This window comes from Drosophila eugracilis, unplaced genomic scaffold (assembly GCF_018153835.1).
Source record: "Drosophila eugracilis isolate 14026-0451.02 unplaced genomic scaffold, ASM1815383v1 contig_2088, whole genome shotgun sequence".
NCBI lineage: Eukaryota > Metazoa > Arthropoda > Insecta > Diptera > Drosophilidae > Drosophila > Drosophila eugracilis.
The window spans coordinates 5,117,868-5,139,482 of NW_024572964.1; the positions used below are offsets into that span (position 1 = coordinate 5,117,868).

Consider the following 21,615-nt stretch of genomic DNA (forward strand, 5'->3'; position numbering starts at 1 on the left):
CATTGTACTTTTTATGGCCTATGCAATGGCCAGGTTTTTATACAACTTTATAGGCTTCAAAGATCAAAGGCTTGGCCCAGGGAAATCTAATTGCGTTAATTTTCCAGTAATTGTGGTCCGACTAAGTTCACTTCCAGCCAGGACATGCGATAACGTAAACAGGAGAAAAAGGCCGGTAACAAAGGGAAAAACTATTAACACGAAGGGGACACTATGGGTGAGGTCCTGGCCACAGGGTCACAGAGAAGGAGGAGGCACATGTGTGTGCAGAATGCGTGGATGGGTGGTCGGTCAGTGGTTGAGGGATCTGGGGGTTCATAGGTCGCGGGCGTGGATGGCGCGTTATTCAAATAGTTTCGGTCGCCTGGCCCTGCCGCTGCCACAGCCGCTGCCGAGACGATAACGACGATGACGACAGCTCTAGGCAATTCCCCGACGAGGGCGGCGCCACGCCCATATGTGTGTATGAAAATGGAAATGAAATAATTGCATTGGCTACGCCTAAAGAAGAGGCACAACGAAAAAACACTGGAACTTGCCCCCCTTTTTCCCTCAGCTTTTCCCCCGTCGATTGTTAACTGCAATCATAATCGCCTCCAACGTTGGTTGACCATTTGTGGTTTTTTGTTGTTTTTCCCATTTTCTTTTCTTTTTTTTTTTGTACTCATTGCCGTTAATTATGCCCGCATTTCTGGTTGGGCATACACTTTTTGTGTTATTTGAATATTTAATAAGATTTATGCCATTCATGCCGCTGATGCCTCCTGATGATTAAGCATTGAATAATTGCTGACGGAGGCGGAATCCACCGAAAAACAGGGCGGCGGGGAAAGTGCTTTTGTGGCGAACCGAACAATTGTCTGGACTTTGCAGGGAGGAGAAGGTGGGTGGATGGGAGGCGGGATATCGGGGCATCTAAATTTGATTGTCGGTGGAATGTCAAACAAGTTCAAACGGCGGCTGCCACTGGCAACCGACCGAAGCCAAATGAAACCCCAGAAAGCAGTTGAACAACGCTGGGAAAAATCAGGAAAATGCTATGCCCCTACCTGGGGGGAGGAAGGGGTATGAAACATATGGAAAATTGGATTCAATGACATTGATTGTTCAATTGGGCGAGGTTTTTCGGGCAGGTGAACGAGGTGCACAAACATGTTTAGGCGGTAATACGATACAGGAACATAAAGTCGATACAATTTGCTTAGATCATTAAAGGCCTTCGGGGGTTTGAGTTTCTATGGCCAAAGTTTTCACATTTATTTCTATTACCGCTTAGTTTTAGTTAGTTTTATGAACTAACAGGAGCTTAGCATATAGAATAATAAATTTATTTCCAACTTGTAAAGAAACTTTAACCCTAAAATCAACCATAAACTGCATTTAACCTAAAAACCCTTTCGAAACAGCTTCATTCTAACTAGAAGAAGAGCATCCTCCTGATTTGATTAAAATCAATTTACCAAATCGTTGCTTCACTTAAACTCCACCCACCCACACCCATAGCCAAACCCAGCATTTTATTTACCCATTTTGCCATGTGAACAATTTGCATGTGGATAATCTTGGAGAGTCGCTTTCGGAAATTGCTGCAGCGTTTCCATTTCATGTGTGAGGCAATAAAAATTTAATATAATTACGCACAATTTCCAGTTGAAGTTTATGGCAGAGACATGCCAGAGTGGGTGGGGTCTCTTTTTTTGAGAGGCAGGGAGGGAATCACATTCGCAGGACTCGACGTGACTTTTGACAGCAGTGGGGTTGGGAGAGGACCTGATGCCCTGGCAGCTCGCTTGCTAGGGACTTTATGAGCCGCCGCCTCGCCAAGACAAACATAAACACTTGTGCTTCAAAGGGAGCCCCCCAAGAGGGGGCGTAACGACAGGTCAGGGGTCATGGGGGCGTGGCAGGACTGCAGCTGATTTCATAAAGTGTAACAAGCCAAAGCTTTGAGCTCAACTGCTGCGACAAATAAGCGACAGCGTAGCCCCCAAGCTCTCGCAGGAGAAAAGTTTCCGAGTACCAAAGGATATTGGCGTGTGTGTGTGTGTGTGTGTAGGTGTATGTTGTGGCAGCCTCCCTACACATACACAGCTGGCTCGCACACAGTTGCAAATACAGGACACGAAGGAGACACCGCTGCGAGTGCCTGCGAGTTAAATATTTGCCTCGCTTGTTTACATCCAAGACCCCAAAAGCAAAGTTGCCACACGACTCCCGTTCCTGGGTGTGCCATCTCCCTTTCCTCCTCCTCTACCATGTCCTTGAAGTCCTCCAGTCCTCATTTGCCCTTGGCAAGTTGTTATTTCTTAATATTGAGAGCTGCGGATGATAGGCGGCCTGATAGGGAGTAGCGAGTAGAAAAAACAGCTGCAGGCGGAGAGCGGCTGGCATTTTCTAACCAAAAAGATACAATTTTTGTATCTTCACTTTATGTGCTGTTTAGTTTTACATTTTAAACTTATTTAATCAATCATTTATGTTTTTAAAGTCATGACAGTTAAGTATATTTCCCCATAAAATCAACATTCTAATTCGTATCTCCTATAATGACAAGGCTAATAAATTTAGTTTTTGATTAATTAGGCAGAAACTAAAATGTTATTGGTTATAATTTAATACTTTCACTCTAAAAAATAGTATACTAATGACCCATTTAGTGATAATTATAATGTTTAATGGAACTAATTGCTAAGCTATAACCTCTTTTTATATTTTTAAAAACATTTTTGTTGGCTGGCAGTTTGAATTTCTCCTGTAAAACTTTACACTTTTTAGTAAAATTCAAAAATCTTAAAGTTCAGCAGGAACGCCTTCTTGTAACACCCCCACCCACCACTGAGAGCGAGAAAAAACAACACCCACTCCTGCTAATGTAATTGGGTAATAAAGCTGCTTGGCCGTGTGTCGAGCAGCACCTGTTCCGTTAGCGTTACCGTTACCGTTACCGCTGCCGTTACCAACTATATAAACATTAGTGACAAAAATTAATTAGGTTGACACAACAGCGAAAGCGTTAGCAACAGGACGAATAACACACACACACACACATACTTATTTTCTGGCCACGTTGACGTTCGACGCGGCCATGGCCATGCTAAATGGTCATAATCAACTTCCGTTATGTCCGCACCCACTGGCACGCCCCCCGCCTACTTGAAAAGCAGCCCGCCCTTATGGCCAACGAAATGTGCTCATTTACAACAAATAAACAGGGATATAAAAACCATGAAACTGATTTTTCACGCCATTTTCATTTACATTTTTGCGGTTTATTTTTTGTTTTTGGCCCATTCCCCCGGTCTGTTCTGTTTGCTCTGCCTTGCCTTGACGCCGAGCAGCGCTGCAGCTGAGCAGCGGCAGCAAACGCATGTGTAATTAAAATATAATAATTTCCCCGAATACCGCAACAAGCAAATAAACAAACAAAAGAACGAAACCAAACGAAAGCAAGAGCACAAGGCAGCGAAATCGAAAACAAAAGAAAGCAGAGCATGCGAAAAAAATATGGAAAAACTGAAAGCGGAAAAGTGAACTTTCAGATGCTCTATAGTTTGGATAAGGTATATAGTTGAAAAACAAAGATTGCTAAACCATTTAGAACTCTGTAAAGTTGATTAGAAATCCTAACAAGAAAGATATATCACTTTATGATCATATAATCATATTTTTATCATTTCATAGACATTGCAATCCATCCACGAAAAGATCTCCCAAAAGAACACAGAACTACCCCATGCTAGAGTATAATACATAACTGTAGACACAGTATTTATGACGAAAGTTTCGAGTGGGCTGGGGCTGGGGGAGAAAGCAGAGCCAGATTGTCTCTCTGAGCGGTGAAAGAGGGGGAGTTGGCAAAAGTAGGCAAAGTGGGTGGGTGCTGTAGGTGAAGGACAGGGCCATCTGCCAATGATTATGATGATGGCAATCCTGCACGCACAAAAACCTGCACAGGTGAGCTCTATACATTCGCCACGAGTCCTTCACCTTTTTTGGAATCACCGTGAATCATCCTCCTCCTCACCATTTTCCTTATTTTCCATACCTCCCACGCTCCCCCCACCACTATGGTTTCGCCTTGTTTTGTGCACATTTGTTACGCTCAATAAATGAAAATGTTCATATAAATATTTCATATTCCTTTTGCTGGGTAGCTGGATGGCAGGGCACTTCAGCATGTGCCACGCCCAGCCCACGCAAAAGCAGTTTCCGCCCATTAAATTGACATACGCGCATTCGTATTCATTTCCTTATTTCGGTAGCCCTCGGCATTTCTTCACTTTTTATTGCCTCGCCCTGTTTGCACAAGTTTTGTAATATTTTCGGTTTATGTTTACAGTTGGCAAACGCATTAAAATCACAGATTTACATTTTTTCTCCTTCGCTTTTCCGGCTTGAATAATTTAGTGTCGCCGTCGTCCTCGTTGTCGTTGTTGTTGTTGTTGTTGTCGATGTCGCATTATTGAATTTGCATGAGGAGCTTGGAAGAGTGGGTGGTGGGTGAGCATTCAAGGGTGTGGAAGGTCCTGTGAGCTTATTGTTTCAAATGTTTTCCCTGGGACACTTGAGAATGCAAACTGTTGATAGCACAAACACACACACACAAACGCACACGCACACTTATAAGAAAGGGGGTGGTCCTTGGGTGGGTATTTTCCTGACGGCTTAGGCGGCATTGCCAAGTTGAGCATGGAAATTATTTTTTAATAAACACGACAGCAAACACACAGACACAAAGGGAACAACCGCTCATCCCGACACCAAAAACCCCCGCATTTTCACCCATCCCCTGATTTTCCGCCCCACTCGCTGTTGCGTGTCCTGTACCTTTGGCCAAAGTGGCAACAGCGTCGAGGGCAAAATAAATAAACCCACTTTAATATGCGCTCGTTATATTATTTTCTTTTCATTTTCTTGATTTTCATTTCTTTTTACTTTTTTCGCCGCTTCTTCCTGCAGATTCACCCTGTTTTTCTTTCATTTTTGTTTCCTTCGTTTTTTTCATGTTTTGTTTGCTGCATAAAGGCGGGCTGCGAAAGCGGCGGGGGCGGGGTAAGGGCTTTTCCCCTTCACTTGTTTGAAGTGCCACGCTCTATTTAAAGGCAAATTGTCTGTAGTCCTTTTTACAAATATTGCGAATTTTTTGCCGCACTCTTCCGCCTCGCTGCCGCTCTCCGCCCCTCTTTCCTCTTAGCCCGCTTTCAAGCTTTTTTGCATATTTTTCCGCTGCTTTCTGCTGCACCCGACCGAAAGTTGTTCCGAACTGCTGATCCTCTCCGGGAAATCCCCCAATCCTACGACTTAGCCGCTTGTCCGGCGAAAAGACAAACTCGATGAAAAGTAGCGCTCGAGTCTAGACACCGAGGAATGGAATTGCAATCGGGCAGGGCAAATGGTCAAATAGCCGTCTAAAAATGCATCCAACTTGGCTCGAGTGGGGGGCGGGGGTCACAGTGGGCAGGTGGGCGTGACCGGTTACATCAGGTTAAATAAGCATTTTGAACTCCTGTTTAGTCCACTGACCCGTGCTATCGACATTTGTGTACTTTATTGCATTACCAGAAAGATATTTAGATGGACAGTTGAGGGCAAGTAATTGGGAATAGAATCCCATCCTACTAAGTTTAGTAGGAACCTGAAAATCCTTTTCCCTGCTCTGCTTTCGCCTACCTTTTGGCATTTTAAACCGATAGTTTCCATCATCACAAAGCTTATCCCCACTCACCTGCCTGGAATTGTTCCAGGCAGGAAATCCCCGCATTAGTTCACTGGCCTTTCCACCTACCCCTGGGGAGATATATATATAAGTTCGTATCCTGGTTATCCTGTGCGGGCTCTTGCCCTATAAACATGTACGCATAGCCAGCTGAGGCGCCTAGTTTCAATTACACACGCACTTGGCGAATGCCAAAGCAGGAATATGGGTGTAGGGGGAGGGTGTCCTTCAAGGGGGTGGCACTGTGGGTGGATGGGGGCTTACACATTCCCCTCTTTGCAATTGTTGCGCCTTTTATTTGTTTGCTTTCTGCTGTTCGGCTGATGTTTGTTGTTGTTGTTGTTGTTAGGACCGTCGTCATCGTTTCGTGTCATTGCCTTTGTTTGCTTTTTGCAGGACCCTCTGCCTCCCGTCTCCCTCCCTTCCAGCAGGATGTGCCCCTCACTGCTTTCACTGGGACCTCTTGTGTTTATTTTCTTTTTATATATTTTGTGCGTGGCGCGCGATACGCACAAAGGCGGGAAAAGTGGAAAAAGCGAGAGCGACGCACAGGACACGCATGTCCCGCTCTAACCCGCTCCCCCTTCCCACGCTCGTTAAAGGTAAAAATTTATTGTATCTTATTATTATTTTTTTATTGACAATACGTGACGCGTACAGCAAAAACCAAAAAGGAAGAAAATCAACAACATAAGTAAAATAAAAACACAGCATAAAAAAGGACACAGATCCTTGGCGGCATAAAAAGATTTCGTCCAATCGATTCCCTTTCGCCATTCGCTCCTTTTGTTATTTTATAATTTTCGATTGTTTTGCTTTGGTGCCTTGTGCTTGTGCAATCCATTTTCCCGCCCATTCTCTTAGGTGTCCCTTTCCCGCCCCATCCTCACACTCACTTTTCCGCTGACATTGCGCTTTTGTTGCTGCCAGCCAGGAACTAAAAACACTGGCTAAATCCAGGACACGCGTGCGTCGTCCCTTTGGCCTTTTGTTTTTCCTAGTTTTCCTTTTTTTTTTTTTTTGGCTATCGGGTTTTTTGTATAGTGCCACAGCTAGAATGCCATTAAAAGCGGCTTAGCCCGATCCTTCATCCTTCCACCTTCCGGGGCGTCTGGCGTTAATCATTGTTTACCGCCCCAAAGAAGGAAGAGACAAGGGGGAAGAGGAGGTGAATGCGACCCGCAAATCGAAGATTACGGCCGAACAATTAAGTTAATCAAATCCGCACAATGAAACGAAAATCAAGACATTACACTGGCTGAAAGGCGAAACTTTCACCAAGGCAACGGACTGCCACCACCCCTTTTTTTCAAAGTCCTTAAAGAGCAGAAACAATTTGCAGCTACCTTTGTTGTAGTCACTCGCACACTCACACACACATACGCACATAGAGAGGTCCTTTCGCCGAGCGTTTTATCTACGGCGAGGCGAGGAAAAAGTTTTTCCTCATTTCCACAGCTCCTCCTGCTCCGGAAAAGCTCTCAACCGTTTCGCTCGGGGCCAAGTTTTTCGTTTGCTTCAATTAATTTTCATTTGTTTACTAATCTAACAAATTAAACTAACGGTTAGGGAGCCATCTCTATCTCTATCTCGCTCTCTCTCACTTTCTCTCGCTGTTCGGCAAAGGTTTTTCCGCCCGGAACCGTTTCGCATGTCTGTGGGTTCTGTGAGCAGCGGAAATTGAAAGGATTTTTCGGGCCCCCCGGCACAGGAGTGGGCATGACATTCGCCCGCCCACGAAATCAGTGGGTTTGCTTGCGGTGAAAATGGGTTGAGGAGAGGGAAATGGAAAAGCGTTGCCTTGACACTGCCAATTGAAAGTTTAATCATCATGATCTCTCAATTGGCTGGGACACCATTGCTGAAATCTTGGGTTTCTATAATTTGTCCGAACTGGCGTGGAAATTCAAGGTTTTTCATTAAAATTAGTTAAAGGCTTTTGCGGCTGAGGAAACTCTAAGAGAGAGAAGCCTCTCTTTCTTCAAAGAAGTTATATACTCGTAAATAACCCTTTTTCCTACGAGTTTTAGACTTCCTTAAAATAAAACTCTCCTCTCAAGTAGTCAAAGTCCACAGCAGCACTTTCAATCTTTTTATCAATGAAAAATTTCCATTCATATGGATTTTCATCTGCTGTCCATCCTGTTCTTTACTACCAATCAATTCCCGCCTTCTTTTTTACCCATCTTAACCTCCATTTGCCAACGCTCTTGGCTAACAAGTTGAATCATCAGATTTCTTATCAATTTCTGTTGCCATTTTCCATCCTGACCCTTGCCCGATGTCGTGTCCCTTCCCTATTATCCCGCATTCTTCTATTTCCCTTTCCCATAATTTTCCTTTTGCTATTTTTACTTTTCCTTTCGCTGCCCAAGCGGAACTGATTTTGGTGTGTATTTTATGCTAATTAATTTTTCACAGAAAAAATAGGGAAAGTGTGGGATCAAGAAAATCTATATGAGGAAATTGACAGGGGATTTGGCTTGGTAATAGGTTGGGGCTTTAAAAGGGAAATTGTTTTAAGGAAGATTTTTGATAGAGAAAAATATTATCCTAAATATTTTTGGTGTATGATTTTGCTTTTTTAATGTTTATTTATTACTTTTTTATCTTAAAAGGTAAACAAAACTAATAAAAGAACTGAAGGAAAACCCCTGCTTTTTGCCAATTCCAGTTCCACTTAAAAAATACATCATACAATCTGTCACCTTTCCTGATTTCTAGCCTTAAGCTAACCCAACTCCAACGGGGAATCTTTGATAAATGCCCAAATAATTGCCCGTTCAGGCTAAGCGCGATTAGGATCTTGGACTTCAGCTTTTTTTTGTCTGGAAAAGCGAATAGCCCGAATGGCCCGTGGAAAAAAAATGGGCAAACTTTTGTATATTTCATTTTGGCCCTGGTCGCGTCAAATGTCGCGCCGAAAATTATACCTTTCTCACCAGGGAAAGGCAACTAAAAAAAATGGCCAAATAGCCATGCAGAGTACCTTATTTTCCGGCAGCTCTTGTTCTTGTTGTTGTGGTGGTGAGGCATTTTTCCGGCTTTTCTTTGGCGTTGACGTTGATGTTGGTGGCGCTGTGTTTGGTGTTTCTTCTTCTGTATTGTTGTGCATGCAGCCACGCCCACTGAATGCCTTTTCACTGCCTCCGCCTCCGAGTTTTCCCATCCCCATCTCAATTCCAGCATTTCCCCATTTTCCTGCCTCGTTTTATGTATTCAGTCTCAGTGCGCTCACTTGACTTTAATTCTTTTTTCACACGCCCACTTCGCGGAGGAGTACAAGAAAAAAGGGCTGTGGAAAACAGTGGGAGTGGCAGGCGGGAATGGCAAGTGCAATTTCCTAACGGCTCTTAAGCTGCACAACAACGAGAACAAAACTATATGAGAGGGGTGGTTGGTTGCGCAGAGGGAGAGGGGGGGAAACCACTGAAACATGGCCAGGCTTTGCATTCAGATGAGCATGTCAGCCGAAAGGTGCGTCCGCCGCCCTCGTATATCCCCCCCTCCTGCAACATGGAGTTGTAATTGCTCAACATGCCACACATTTCTACAATTTTATGTAGATTTAATAGCTTCCTGACGCTCCCAGGCAAATGGCAAATGGCACTGGAATCCGAGTCCGGATCTGGCTCTGGCACTGGCTGTGGATCCGTTTTGGCCTGTCTCGCATTTCATTTGGTTGCGTGACATTTCATTTGAGTCGCTTGTACCGAGATTCCCAGGATATGTGCCGCAAATTGCTCGGGATTGGTCACTCGCCCACATTCGCCGCCTCTTTGCTCTTTAATTGATTTAAAACAAAGTTGGCCCCGGGAACACGTGTCGGGGAATGTTGCGGCCAATCGCGTGGAAAAGTTGGAAAAGCTCTCCAGGCCGGAGAGGAAAAGCCTTTCGCGAGCCAAAAACCAACAACTTCCGACACTCGACTTGACATGTTAATTGGCAGGCAGGCGAGCCATCATCGCTGGAAAAGTGTTTCGGTTTCGGGAAAAGCAGTGGATTAAAATTCGGTCATAATATAGTTCTTATTATGATTTTCTCATAAATTATCTGGTCATTATTTCCATTTTCAACTTATCTCTAATGTAATCCATATTTTTCTATACATCATTTATCTTTTTACAAAACTCTCCTTAATTTCACAACTTTCACGTACTTTTTCCTGCTTCCCAATCAGCTTTCACAGGAGCTGCCAGAATTCTTTGCGCAAAATATGCTTAAACATCTCATTTGGCATTTCCTTTGAACATCCCTAGCTGCTGGCTGGCTCATACATCAAATATGAATTCGTTTGGCATTCCGAGCCATTTCGTGCTGCTTCTCTATCTCTGTCTGCATCTGCATCTACTGCTGCTATTAAGTATCTGGCAGATACTTGGGTGCACATTTTGCATCTTGCTTGTAATTGTATGCAGTTCGGTGCAGCGGGTGCCGCATATGAAATTGCCTCTACACCCTCCCCACCACTTTTTCCCTAAGCAGTTCATGATGGAGTGCTCGAGTAGAAAGTGGAAGCTGGGAAAGTGGAGCGTTCGGAGAAGTAGTTTGCCAAGAATTGTCGCGGATTGCTGATGAGGCTGAATGTGGGATTTGGAATGGTAATGCAGGATGGGGGATGCAGGATGCAGGATGCAGGATGGGTGGACATTGCTGGTTGCCCAGCAATTGACGGTTGTGGCTGCAATTTTATATATTTTCTCGCTTCTCTGCGGTCCTCCGGCTCCCTGTCAGCTTTCGCTTTTCGAGCTGAAAGCCAAAGCAATCCAGCAAAATCCGCAACCTGCTAGCAAAATGCAAACTGCAGCCGCATCCGCAGCTGTGCAACATGGTATTTGTATGTGTATCTGGAACTGCAACTGCATCTGTATCTGGGCTTTGGCTCGGTGCGTTTGTTTATGGTTTTATTTGTGCTCGGCTTAACTCCCCCTCAGATTGTTTGTCTTTTGTGGTTGTGAATGCATTTTTCAAACAAATTGCAAATCATTGCCTAACAATAGTTGCCTCTCCGTAGTTTCACTCTGATTTCCCGAAACCCACTTCACTTTATCTCTTTGGTTGGTCTTTTTGTATTAACAATTGCTTGCAAAATAATAGTACAACCTTTGTATATTTAAGCACTGCTTAATACAGATTCCATTTACTAAGATCTAAAATATCCAAAAATGTATCTGAAAAGGTACACCCAATATAAGCGTCTTTCCCTACTTTATAGGTTGTAAATAAAATATTCCAAAAACTAAAATAAAACTAGATTTTCCTGCCTTTTTGAATACTTTCAAACACTGCTATTATCTTGCCCTCTCCTGTACATTTTCCCACTGCATGTGTGTCCGTATTTCGGGCTGTGAATGCCCCAACCACAATGACAGTGATTTAGTTTTTGGCTGTGAGTCTATTACACGAGGTTTTTGTGTGGGCTCAAAGAGCTGGGAAAGAGCTACAAGCCATCCAAGGTTAATGTTAAATTTCGCAACTTTTGACCCTCACCATTTATCAGCGTGGAAAGGAGTGGGGAACGAGAAGTTCCGCAAAACTTAAATTGCATTTAAAAATCCCAACTTGGAGACACATTTTTATTTCTCTTTTTTTTTTTTTTGGGAAGGATCTATTTACGTTTGCGATTTGTCAAATGGAATTTCGTTGGTTCTGCGTTTTTCTTTGCTTTTCGCAAAGTTAATTTGCAGACATTTAGCCGAGAATAAGAAGAAGAAATGAAGACAAAAAAAAAACGAACTTTGAAAGCAAGAGTGGAAAAGGACACCCTGGGTGCCCCAAAGCTGGAATTCATTTTATTGAATTAAATTCCGAGAAATGTCCCAGGGATTTGTTTGCCTTTGTTTGCTGCCGCCGCTACTGCTGCCATTTGTTTGGTCGTTTGTTTGTTTGTCTGGGAAAAGTTTTCCAACTGCTTGGAATTCGCTGGCTTTGTTTAGCCCACTTAGCAGGGCAATATGTATAAATACGCATAAGTATACATCATAGAAACATGATTTCTTTCGTTTTTATTGTGTGTTTGCTTTCGCTGGCAGCTCCTCTCGTCCTCCGAGTGTTTGAGCGACCATTGACCCACAAAAAAGCACCTCGGAAGTCGGCACACACACACACGGTGCAAAATGTCAAGTGTGTTGCTCTAAAAACTGGCATTTCAAACATGGGAGGTAACTTGAATTTGAGTTATGAAAGACCCAAAAATATGGGACCTTTTCTTGAAAAAGGATTACCAACAAAAATATTTTAATAATTTTTCTAATATTGTTCTTGAAACACTTTACAAAGGAAATATTTATAATATCTGATTTAGCAAGAAATAAAAACTTTTGAAAGTGCGGGGTTTCCTTTTCATTAAATTTTATCTAATAAATTTATGTACCGCCAGCACAATTTTTTCATTATTTCAGTTTCAACCAAAAATATTATCAATTATTTTTTATTTTTTAGTTGGATTTTTTCTGCATAAGTTGTATTTAAGATTAATATATATCTCTGGCAGATCTTGGATGATTTGTCACCTATATAAAGTTTGTATTTCTGAATAATCTTTATATTACATATTTTTATAAAAAGTCTAAAAACACTTTTTAGACAATTTAGACAAAATATTCGTTAAGTTAGTAAAACTTTTCACTGTCTTTGTTTCTGTGTACTGCGCCAAAAAGTATGCTGCACAAATAAGGACATTTCTTGCCTGGCTCGCTGTCTTTCTCCTTTTCTTTCTGTTTCACTTGCACCAAAAAGCGGAACTTACTTGACTGTGGTTTTTCTTATTTCTTTTTTAATTTTTTGGGAGATGAATGCTCCACTTTGCACGAGCACTGCGACACTGATATATCTTCTGTTGGCCGATACGATCGAGTCGTGTTTTGCACTTGTTCAAATCGGGAAATGTGGAAATTGTTGCAATTAAATTACGGTTAAGACTTGTTGCACTTTGGCACGCACACTCCGCTTTATGGGAGGGCCGAACGAAAAACACACAAACACTTTAGTCCAAGTCCTGGTGAAAAACGCGAGCGGTTAAGTCGCGAGGGGCGATTGTTGGTTTGTCGGTGATTTTCACGGATGGGGAGCAACACGTTGTTGACACAAAGACCGCCTAACGAAGACTAATGATTTTCACGCACACGCGACGACTGACAACGGTGAATGGAAACGGTATGGAATTTGGAACACATTGCTAACGAGGCTGCTTTCGCTCTCTCTTTTCTCCACCCCCACAAATTGTCCCAATTGAGCTATCAACTGTTTCGTTGGTCAAACGTTCCTCTCTTGCTTCTACGTTCTCTACCATTCGTTTCCCTTTCAATTTCCTTGGCTGGCTGTTCTACTTTCAGTCAGCGCAAGCGCAGCTCATTGGCTCTCTCTTGCTGGCTGCTCTTTCTTTCAACTAGTCTTTCAATCTGCCTTTCAATCACTCTGTTTTCTCTTTTGCTTCCCAGATTTTGTTCTTGTTTCGTTTCCATGCCATTTCATTCCGTTTTTCAGCAAGCAGCAGCGACTTTTCACAGGACCTTTGTCCTCATATTGTTGTTTTTGCTGCTTTTGTTGTTTGTTTCGTGCGGATTGTTGTTGTTGTGCGCAACAGGTTCACTCTGCCTGCTTTGCCTTCGTCCCTTATGCCCCGCCCACCATTTCTCTCCGCCTCCTGGTGTTTTCATTGCCTTTGCTTTGAGCTGTTTGGTTGTTGTTGTTGTTTTGCTTGTTGCCATTTTGCTTTATTTTTCCTGCTGCCCAGAAGTCCATGTATATTTATATTTATTTGCGGGCTTTTCTTTTTTTGGTACGGCATATGCAAATACTAGGGGGGAATTGGACTGTTAGGCTATGGGGCTTCTTGATACCTTGGGAAAGTTGATCTTTTAAGTTTTTCTATATAATTTAGATAGATTTTGATACTTTAAAAGAGATATATACAGTCTCTTTCCTTGAGTTACTCGCTCTTTTACTTTATTTTTAAAATTTTGTATACTTTTCTTACCTTTCCTATAATTTGATAGATATCTCCTAAGACTCTAAGATTTATATCGTATTTTTAGAGCAAATAAACATAAATACCCATCTTAAATTTATTCAATTAAAAACATAGATAGTATCAAGGCTTTTCCCCAGCACAATATACCCATCTAACACACACTTGACAGGTACATAAAACCGTTTTCAGCTCTGACTTTCACTACACTTCCAGTTTGCTTTCTTTGCACACTCGTTGCATTGGCATTGCGTGCTTTTCTAGTTGGCTATGTGTGTGTATAAATAAATTTGCATATAATTGTTTGCATGTTGAGTGCCTTTTAATTGATTTTATTGGTTTTACAAGCACTGCGCACGGCAGAAAAGCGTTGCAATGAAAACAACAAAAGCGCCAGCTTAAGCTCTCTTTGGCAGCAGTTTTCCCCCAGTATCTGTATATTTGCATCTCCACCTGTATAATTGCAAGCCCTATATCTCTGCTATATCTCCACTATATCTATATATTTATTTACTTGTAAGCACTTTTGCCCCAACAGCCAGCCGAGTTCATATATGAATTAACAATGCTTCATATCTCAATCTGACTTTGTTTGTCTATGTATGAGTGTGTGTGTGTGTGTGAGGTCCTGTATAAATTATGCAATTTATAAGCTGCATATTTTATGGGTCGCAGGTCGTAAATTGTTATAAAACCCCCTCACACCACCCGCCGTCTTTTTGGTAATGAATGCAAAATCGATCGACCATTTATGCAGCTTTATTACATTTGGCTTAAATCAATTTTTGTTGCATTTCCAAAGGCACAAAGTGTACGAAGTAAATTAAGCAAATTTACTTTAAATTAAGCGAATCGATTACGTTTTCAAAATTGAACAATTTGAAACCAAAAATGTTGCATTATGTAAATAATGTGATGAAATTAATTCTATAAAAATAGTTTCTTTTAAAAAGTATTATTCTTGGCAACTTTCCCTTTTTCCTACCAAAAATATGAAACCTAATTTCGAACTGGCAAACAGTAATTAAGTAGCGACTGAATTATGTAAAAAAAAACAAAAGAAAAACTTTGAAGCGGTTTCCACGGTTATATAATTCGTTCTTTTCCACCTCTCCCTACCCAGCCATTGTCCTTTCAGCTGTCTGTAGCTAATCAAAAACTGCGATTCATTGCCGCAAAGCAAGTTGAAGTGGGTGGAGGGAGGAGCAGCAAGTGGAGATTGAGATGGAGATGGAGATGGTGAAAGAGAAATAAAGCAAACAGCAAACGACTTCTGCCAGTGACAGACACTAGAGGGCGCCACTCGGGGCGGTGGGCGTGGCCGAGTCCGAGTTCGAGAAGTTTGAGTTCTCGAAACAGAGACTGTACAGAAAGAAAATTTGTTGGGAATTTTTGGAAGTTGATTTGGAATTTAAAAAAATATATATATAAATTAAATTATTTTTTTAACATTTTATTAAACCAATTTACATTTTTTTAAGTCCTTAATTTTCTTAAAAATTGGATTTAATTGCTAAGCATTTTTAGAGATACAAAAAAATGTGTTTAAGCCAAATAAGAAATTAAAAAGAAATTCTTCACGAATCCATATATGAAACCTTTTCTTACACAAAATTACTTTTCCCTAACAAAAACATAAAATATTTTATTAATCTCTTTGTTAATTACTATTTTCCAAGTGTATCATCGCAGATTCTCGATGTTCCAGCTGAAGGACGACGCCAGCAATGGGTGTCAATGACTGGCCTGCCAGTTGGAAGGTGATAATAATCAGTTGGCAGTTTTAACAAGACACACGCCTAGCCCGCCTCGGCCTGCCCACTAAAACATGGTCGCACATAGAAAAACTGTTGACGCTGCCGCCATGGTAATCCATCTTCACAATGGTTGCTCCGGACACCAGTTATCTGGCCACCGTATCCCCACTCCAACCCCCCAGGAGCCACTACTTCCCTATCCCCCATTTCCATCTGTTTGGGCAGTAAATCCAGCAGTAAAGAAACTAGATACAAATATCTTTAGCCCGCCTGTGTGTGCCTTTGGCCTTTGCTGTAATTATAGTGGCAGCTTATTCCCATCACCCATCACCACCCGTCACCCGTCTCTTGGCTTCTGGCTACCATATTCCAGAGCCCAAATCCAAGTATCCAGCAGCGGCTCCCAACTCCCACTCCTGCCATTGACAAGTCCAAGTTGGGTCGCAGATAGAGAGCGAGTGAGCATATCAAGTGAACTGCCCAAAACACACAGGCACATTAAACGCACACACATAAGAATTTACACAGAGAGAAAAGAATATGAAAAAAGACAAATTTTAATATTTTCCAAACCCGAAAGACAGGGTAAATATTCCTGATGGATTATCATACAGAAGATATATGTTAAAGTTACATAAAAATCCTTTCTTTTATTCCTAAACTTTTTCTTTCAGTGCATGAAGTGTGAAGGATGGCGATGGAGGACCGTAAAGCAAGTCACATGTGTCCTCGATGTTCGTAAAGTTGATTCATTCATTGCTGAAATTTATATGGCCCCGGACACAGCACGGATTTTCAGCGGTTCAGCAGCAGGACTTTGACGCTGATGCGGATCCAAATGCGAATAGGAATACGACTGCAAATACGACTACGAATGCGAAGGCGGATGATGCGGATGAGGATTCGGATGAGGACGATGATATGCCGCTGACAATGGCAATGACACTGGCAGCTAATGCCGCCCGCTCGCTGAGCAGCGCCGCGTGAGGCATCCTTGTTTGTCGCCGAAGCGGATGATTTATCTCGCAGCTGGCTGAGACAGAAGTGTCCTGCCTGCCTTCCGCTTGGGGCTCACTGTACGCTTCCAATTAGATGGTCATATGGCCATATACGATGGCCAGGAGGGGGCTGTGGGGAAAACAAAGCTCTGCCAGCAATTTAAGACTAACTCTCCGTGGGGGCGACTCAATCGAGGAAAGTCCCTCAACTCAATTTCCAGCAATTGGTGGCGGAAATAATATATCGATAAATGGGCGTTGATTGGGGCAATATACAAGATTCAAATGCGATTTTAATAGAGTTCGGAACTGAGCATAAAAGGCGCTCTTTGCCTTCATATTCAAGTCGATAAAGTTTAATACTTAAAGTTCGGGAATAAAATAAAACAGTTAGTGACTTCGAAGTCGAAGGTCTGCAGAATAGAGGATAATGGCGCACTTCCCCCGAAATATATATGATTACGATTACAGATTTTTCAAATATATCTAATTTCATGAATACCAAAAAATTTCAGACTCAAATTTCATTTCATTTTAGTGGCTATGAAAAATGTCTTATTAAAATACCGAATTTGAAAGCTAATCCTTCGACATCGCCTTCTTCCGCTTACGAGCGAACTTTGCAAGCTCCTCATCTGTTGGTCGCCGTTCACTGTACTTTTGAACCCAGGCATCGGCCATCTTGAAGAATCTTACAGGATCATTTTTATACTCCCCAGCCATTTCCATATGCCAAGCATTTTCCGGCTGCGGCTCATTGATGGTCGCCAGCAGGACCTGCAAGACCTGATCGATCCGAGTAGTTGGAATCCAATGTTCGATCTCCAAGATAGGCACACACACCTGACCACGTTCGTTGACATTTAGGTGATACATCCTAGTGGTTATATGGATGCGAGGTGGCTTAAAAGGATAGTCCTTAGGAAAGTCTATCTCAATGTTATAGGCTCCCTTGTCATAGGGCGGAGCCACTGGCATCAGCAGGCCGGTCCACTTGTAGATGTTATTCGGCTCCACCCACAAGTTACGGAACTGCAGGTTCTGTTTATCCTCCAGCATCAGGGCCAACTCGCGGTTTATCCGCTTAGGCCCTTCCATAAGGGGCTCCTCCTTTTTGGCCATAGCGTCCTCTTGTTATTTCCCCTTTTCCTGTGCTAGCGGGTGTGGGAAATTGCGTGTGTTACCTTCCAGGAGTATGGGAGTTCTATGAGCTGGATTTGGTAAACTTTTTTTGCCAGGACTACTTTGGTCAAAAAGCACATAGAAAAATTTGATTTTGAATTGGTAAAAGATGTTGCTCTTTAGGGATATTTTCTCACTTAAATTCATCCGTTAAAAGCCCTCGTTAAAATATTAAATTGTGTTCAAAAAAGAGTTCCTTACCCTCCTCTTCCCTTAGAAAATACTCCTTAATTCATGTACAAAATCCCAAATGCTTTCGCTGAGTGAATGTGAATGTGAATGAAAATGCTACTGAGGAGCGGAGCGAGAAGGGCGCTAGTTGAGTTCCAATGCATAGGAAAAATCCTTTCACATTGACATTAATCCCCGAAATAGCTGGCGAGAGTCCGGCTGACGTCGACAGGCTCTGACAGCAGCACATTAGGATCAAACGTGGTCGGAAGCCGGAGCGGCTGGGAGATGGAGTTTAAGGCTATATGGTCGGAGCTATAGACTGGAACCGAGAGCCTGAAGCGATGGCGATACAATTCCCGTTGCCGGTCCTCGAAATGAAAAGCCGTTTTATGTGCTTAGCCGCGCTGGAGTTGCAAAAATCGGTCTGCCTTTAACAGGGATATTTTTTTTTCATCTTTCTCTTGTTCCGCCCGTCATATTTATAGCGGAGATTTCATAACCCCGGGCGGCGAGTGAGTGGCGTGCCTGGTCGGATTGAATGATCCTGGCTGGCGGATGATGAGATTGCCATTGACATTTTAGTTTTCAATTAGTTGGACGAGCTGCGCTATGGTCCTGGATGTGCCCGTGTATTCCCCCGGGGGACATAGTCGTCTGTGTCCTCTCATAAATATGTAAAAATCAGCCAGCAAACGGAACAAACAAGAATATTTACCTTTTGCCTGGCAGATAACAAAAACATAAAAATTAAATATCAAAATGTATGCGACAACATCGCACAGTGCGTGTGTGTAATTATTTATAAGCAGAGATGTCATCATCATGTAAATGAAACCAGAGCGCAAAAGGACCCGACAAGGCCCCGGGAAAGGACCTCTATGGCAACGTGAATGCCAGGCTAAGCATAATTATTTCATCTCCCCTTGTTTGTGTGTGTATCTCTGTGTGTGAGAACAGGAGAGTGTGATTGATAGCTGGTGCTTCCTTGGTCGTGTCCTTTGCCGTTTGCTTAGCAGCTTCAAAGCCAAAGCGCCACCGAGGTTCCTGCCACCAATGGCTTTGAAGTGCTTCCTTGATTTATTTGTTTCGCATTTAAATATAATTTCTTTAATGGGGTCTTGATTGTTTTGTTTAATTGTTAAGATATTTTTGGATATATTTATAGATTCTTTTTATTAATAATATTAATATTACTTTTTGTAGTTTGCTTACTTTGTAGACCCAAAAGCTCCAATCCAAGCTCTGCCCCAAGTGTCCTTAACGGCCATTAAGACCAATGAAATTCCGATGTATAATCCGAGGGCGAGAATCACAGCGACTGCTCCGCCAGATTGCCGCCTAATCAATAGTTTCCTGTAGTTTGGCTCCCTTAGTTAGCATTTTCGGGCGGGGTGGGAATGAACTGCCAAACGCTGGGCGAAAGTCGAGCTCAACATGATAGATGCCTCCTCATCCAGAAGGGACAAAAAAAAAAAGAAGAAAAATCCGGTGGCAGCCAAGGCGTCTGACAGCTCAGCGGGTGGGCACTTTCCTACCCACCCATCAGTGGCGTTGTCGTCGCCATACTTTTAGCATAAACAGCCGGAAGCGGAAATGTTGATGACGCTCGCCGTTCAGCGCTCGCAGTTTGCTTCTGGATACACTCATATATCTATCTCTCTCGCTGTATGTGTCAGCCTAGCTATGCCGAACCCCAAACCCCCCCAAAAAAAACCCAACCCCATACTGACAACCACCGCATTTGTGTCATTTGTTTAGCTGTCATTGCCGGCGTATTGCCGCTGACAGCTGTTCGCTGGTTTTGGAGCGATGGCGCCAAAGATTCGAAAAAAGAGAGCGGATGGGGTTGGGTGTCCTGGTTTCCATGAGGAATCACCCAAAAATTAGCCGTCGCCGCATTAAATCTAATCTGATCCGATTTTCTATTAGCTATTGCCTATTGCCTGCTGCGAAAGCTCCTCACTTTTCCCCACGACAAAATCCTTATGTGTCTTTGTTTGGGTCTTTTCCGGTTTTATCTCAATTTGCCTGCGAATTCTACAGCTGTCGCGCCCTTTTCTCTCAGTGTGCCCCCTCTGTGTTTGTCTGTGCACTTTAATCTTTTTATCGTACTTTAACACTTTGGCTTCGGTTTCGTTGACTTTCACGCCTTTTGTTCTGCTCCTTTTTGGCCCTTCATTAGCCCAGGAATACCAAAAAAAAAAATCCAGGACCAGCAACATAGCGCGAAAAATGTCGCGTGCTGATTTGTCCCTTTTGTCCCCCTGCCTACTGACTTCCGCTGCCTGTCATCGACCTTTTCGGGCCCTTTTGTCAAGATCTGGGTATCGCTTACGGCCCTCGAGGGGGATTTGGGATTAGAGCGGAATGGCCGGAGCTACTCGTATCTAGCTAGAGATATATAGAGCCTGATATATGGCGCGATTAACGTGAAAGGTTCCTAATTGATTCGGACAAGAGGACGGGCGACCGGTTTATCGACAAGTGTCAGTTGCCCAATTCGCCAGTTGACATTTGGCCAAAAGCGATTGGGGCTCGTGTTGCTTAAAGCTGGAATTAATTAAGCGGGGTTTATCAAAAAGCAAATGGAGACAAGCCCCGGTACACATCCACACGACATTTTGCCGTGCAACAGATTATTTATGCTTTCAGTGGATGCACGACATGGTCGTCATCGTTGCCATGGCATAATATTAAATTACGCGAAGTAAATAAAAGCCGGCACTCGAACACACTGGGACCTGGAACATAGAGTCAACCGCACACTCAAAGCCACATGGCTCCTCGCAGCGTAGGGATCCTGAGATGTCGACATAGGCATGGCTACAGTTTCAGGGCTGCATTGAGATGGTACTCTTCCCTTAGCTGTGTTTCCTTAATTTAGATATGGTATATAGTAAAAAATATTCATAACATAACAGGCACCTTGGTCTACAAAAATGGAATAAAAATGTTAAAAGTACTCCCCATTAAAGGAACGAATTCTATTAGGCTTAAACCCATATTAGGGACTACCCTAAAAATGCATAAATCAAGCTTTAAATTAATGATAGACCCCGTGGTGAGCCAGTTTTCCGATTCGAGCACTTCTGCTCGACTTGCCTGGTTCCCAGTGGGTCTTAATTTGGTGCCCGCTTTGTCATAAATAATGCAAGGCAAACGTTGCAACAGCCACCGTGCCATCATGCCACCGCGTCACCCAAAACCCCCAGCAATCCAATCCCCACCCAATTTCAAGACCCATTTCTCAACCCTTTTTCGCTATACTACCAATCCTGCCGCTGCTGCAGCCGCTGCTGTTGCTGCTGTTGCTGCTGCTGCTGCTGCCATCGTTGTCGTTTGCTCGCGGGCATTACTCAATATGCAGTTAGCTGTGCTCAAACGTGCTGCAATTACGGCTCCAACCTGAGCCTCTCTGCCTCCCGCCACCATCGAGTGCCACACCCATTTCAAGGGGCCACCGCCCATCGTGGCAGAAAAGGCTTTTTGCAGTGAGCAACGTCATTTGTACTTAATGACTTTTCAACGTCGTGTGCGTGCAACGTCATTTTCTTGAGGCTTTTTTGGTTGCTGCCGCTTGGCTCGTTCGTTGTTCGCTCATTTGCTTATTGCATTTAAAGGGATGGGGGATGGGGTTAGGGGGCTTTCCCCCATAAATAAAACACGCACGAAGCCCACGGGCCGTATACGTGATGCGTGCCATGCACCTGTTGCAGCCACCGTTTTGCACCGCGTTTAATTGCAAAACAAGTTGCGGTTCTCGCCAGCACAACACATATTTACCCCAAAAAGACATAGTCGAAGGCGAGGTTAAGGCTT

At 43.1% G+C, this 21,615-nt stretch overlaps 2 protein-coding genes across 4 annotated transcripts in view; both read right to left on the reverse strand.

The window, feature by feature from the left end:
• LOC108107756 (connectin) overlaps window positions 1–21,615 on the reverse strand; it is a 132,344-nt gene that overhangs the window by 27,012 nt on the left and 83,717 nt on the right. Inside the window, exon 1 of one of the 3 annotated variants that reach the window (XM_017215427.2) lies at window positions 12,465–13,424. The exons of the other annotated variants lie outside the window; for them this stretch is intronic. The gene's annotated coding sequence lies outside the window, so the exon portion shown is untranslated. Of the gene's footprint in view, window positions 1–12,464; window positions 13,425–21,615 lie in introns of those variants that run through there. 3 annotated transcript variants of the gene reach the window in all.
• On the reverse strand, window positions 16,911–17,900 carry LOC108107757 (ubiquitin-conjugating enzyme E2-18 kDa). The gene has a single exon (XM_017215430.1). It carries the CDS (start codon window positions 17,560–17,562, stop codon window positions 17,020–17,022), a length of 543 nt encoding a protein of 180 aa, XP_017070919.1. The 5' UTR covers window positions 17,563–17,900; the 3' UTR covers window positions 16,911–17,019.

Bases quoted from the DNA above. Each gene is read 5' to 3' on its own strand.
- LOC108107757 (XM_017215430.1), bottom strand. From the start codon at position 17,562: ATGGCCAAAAAGGAGGAGCCCCTTATGGAAGGGCCTAAGCGGATAAAC.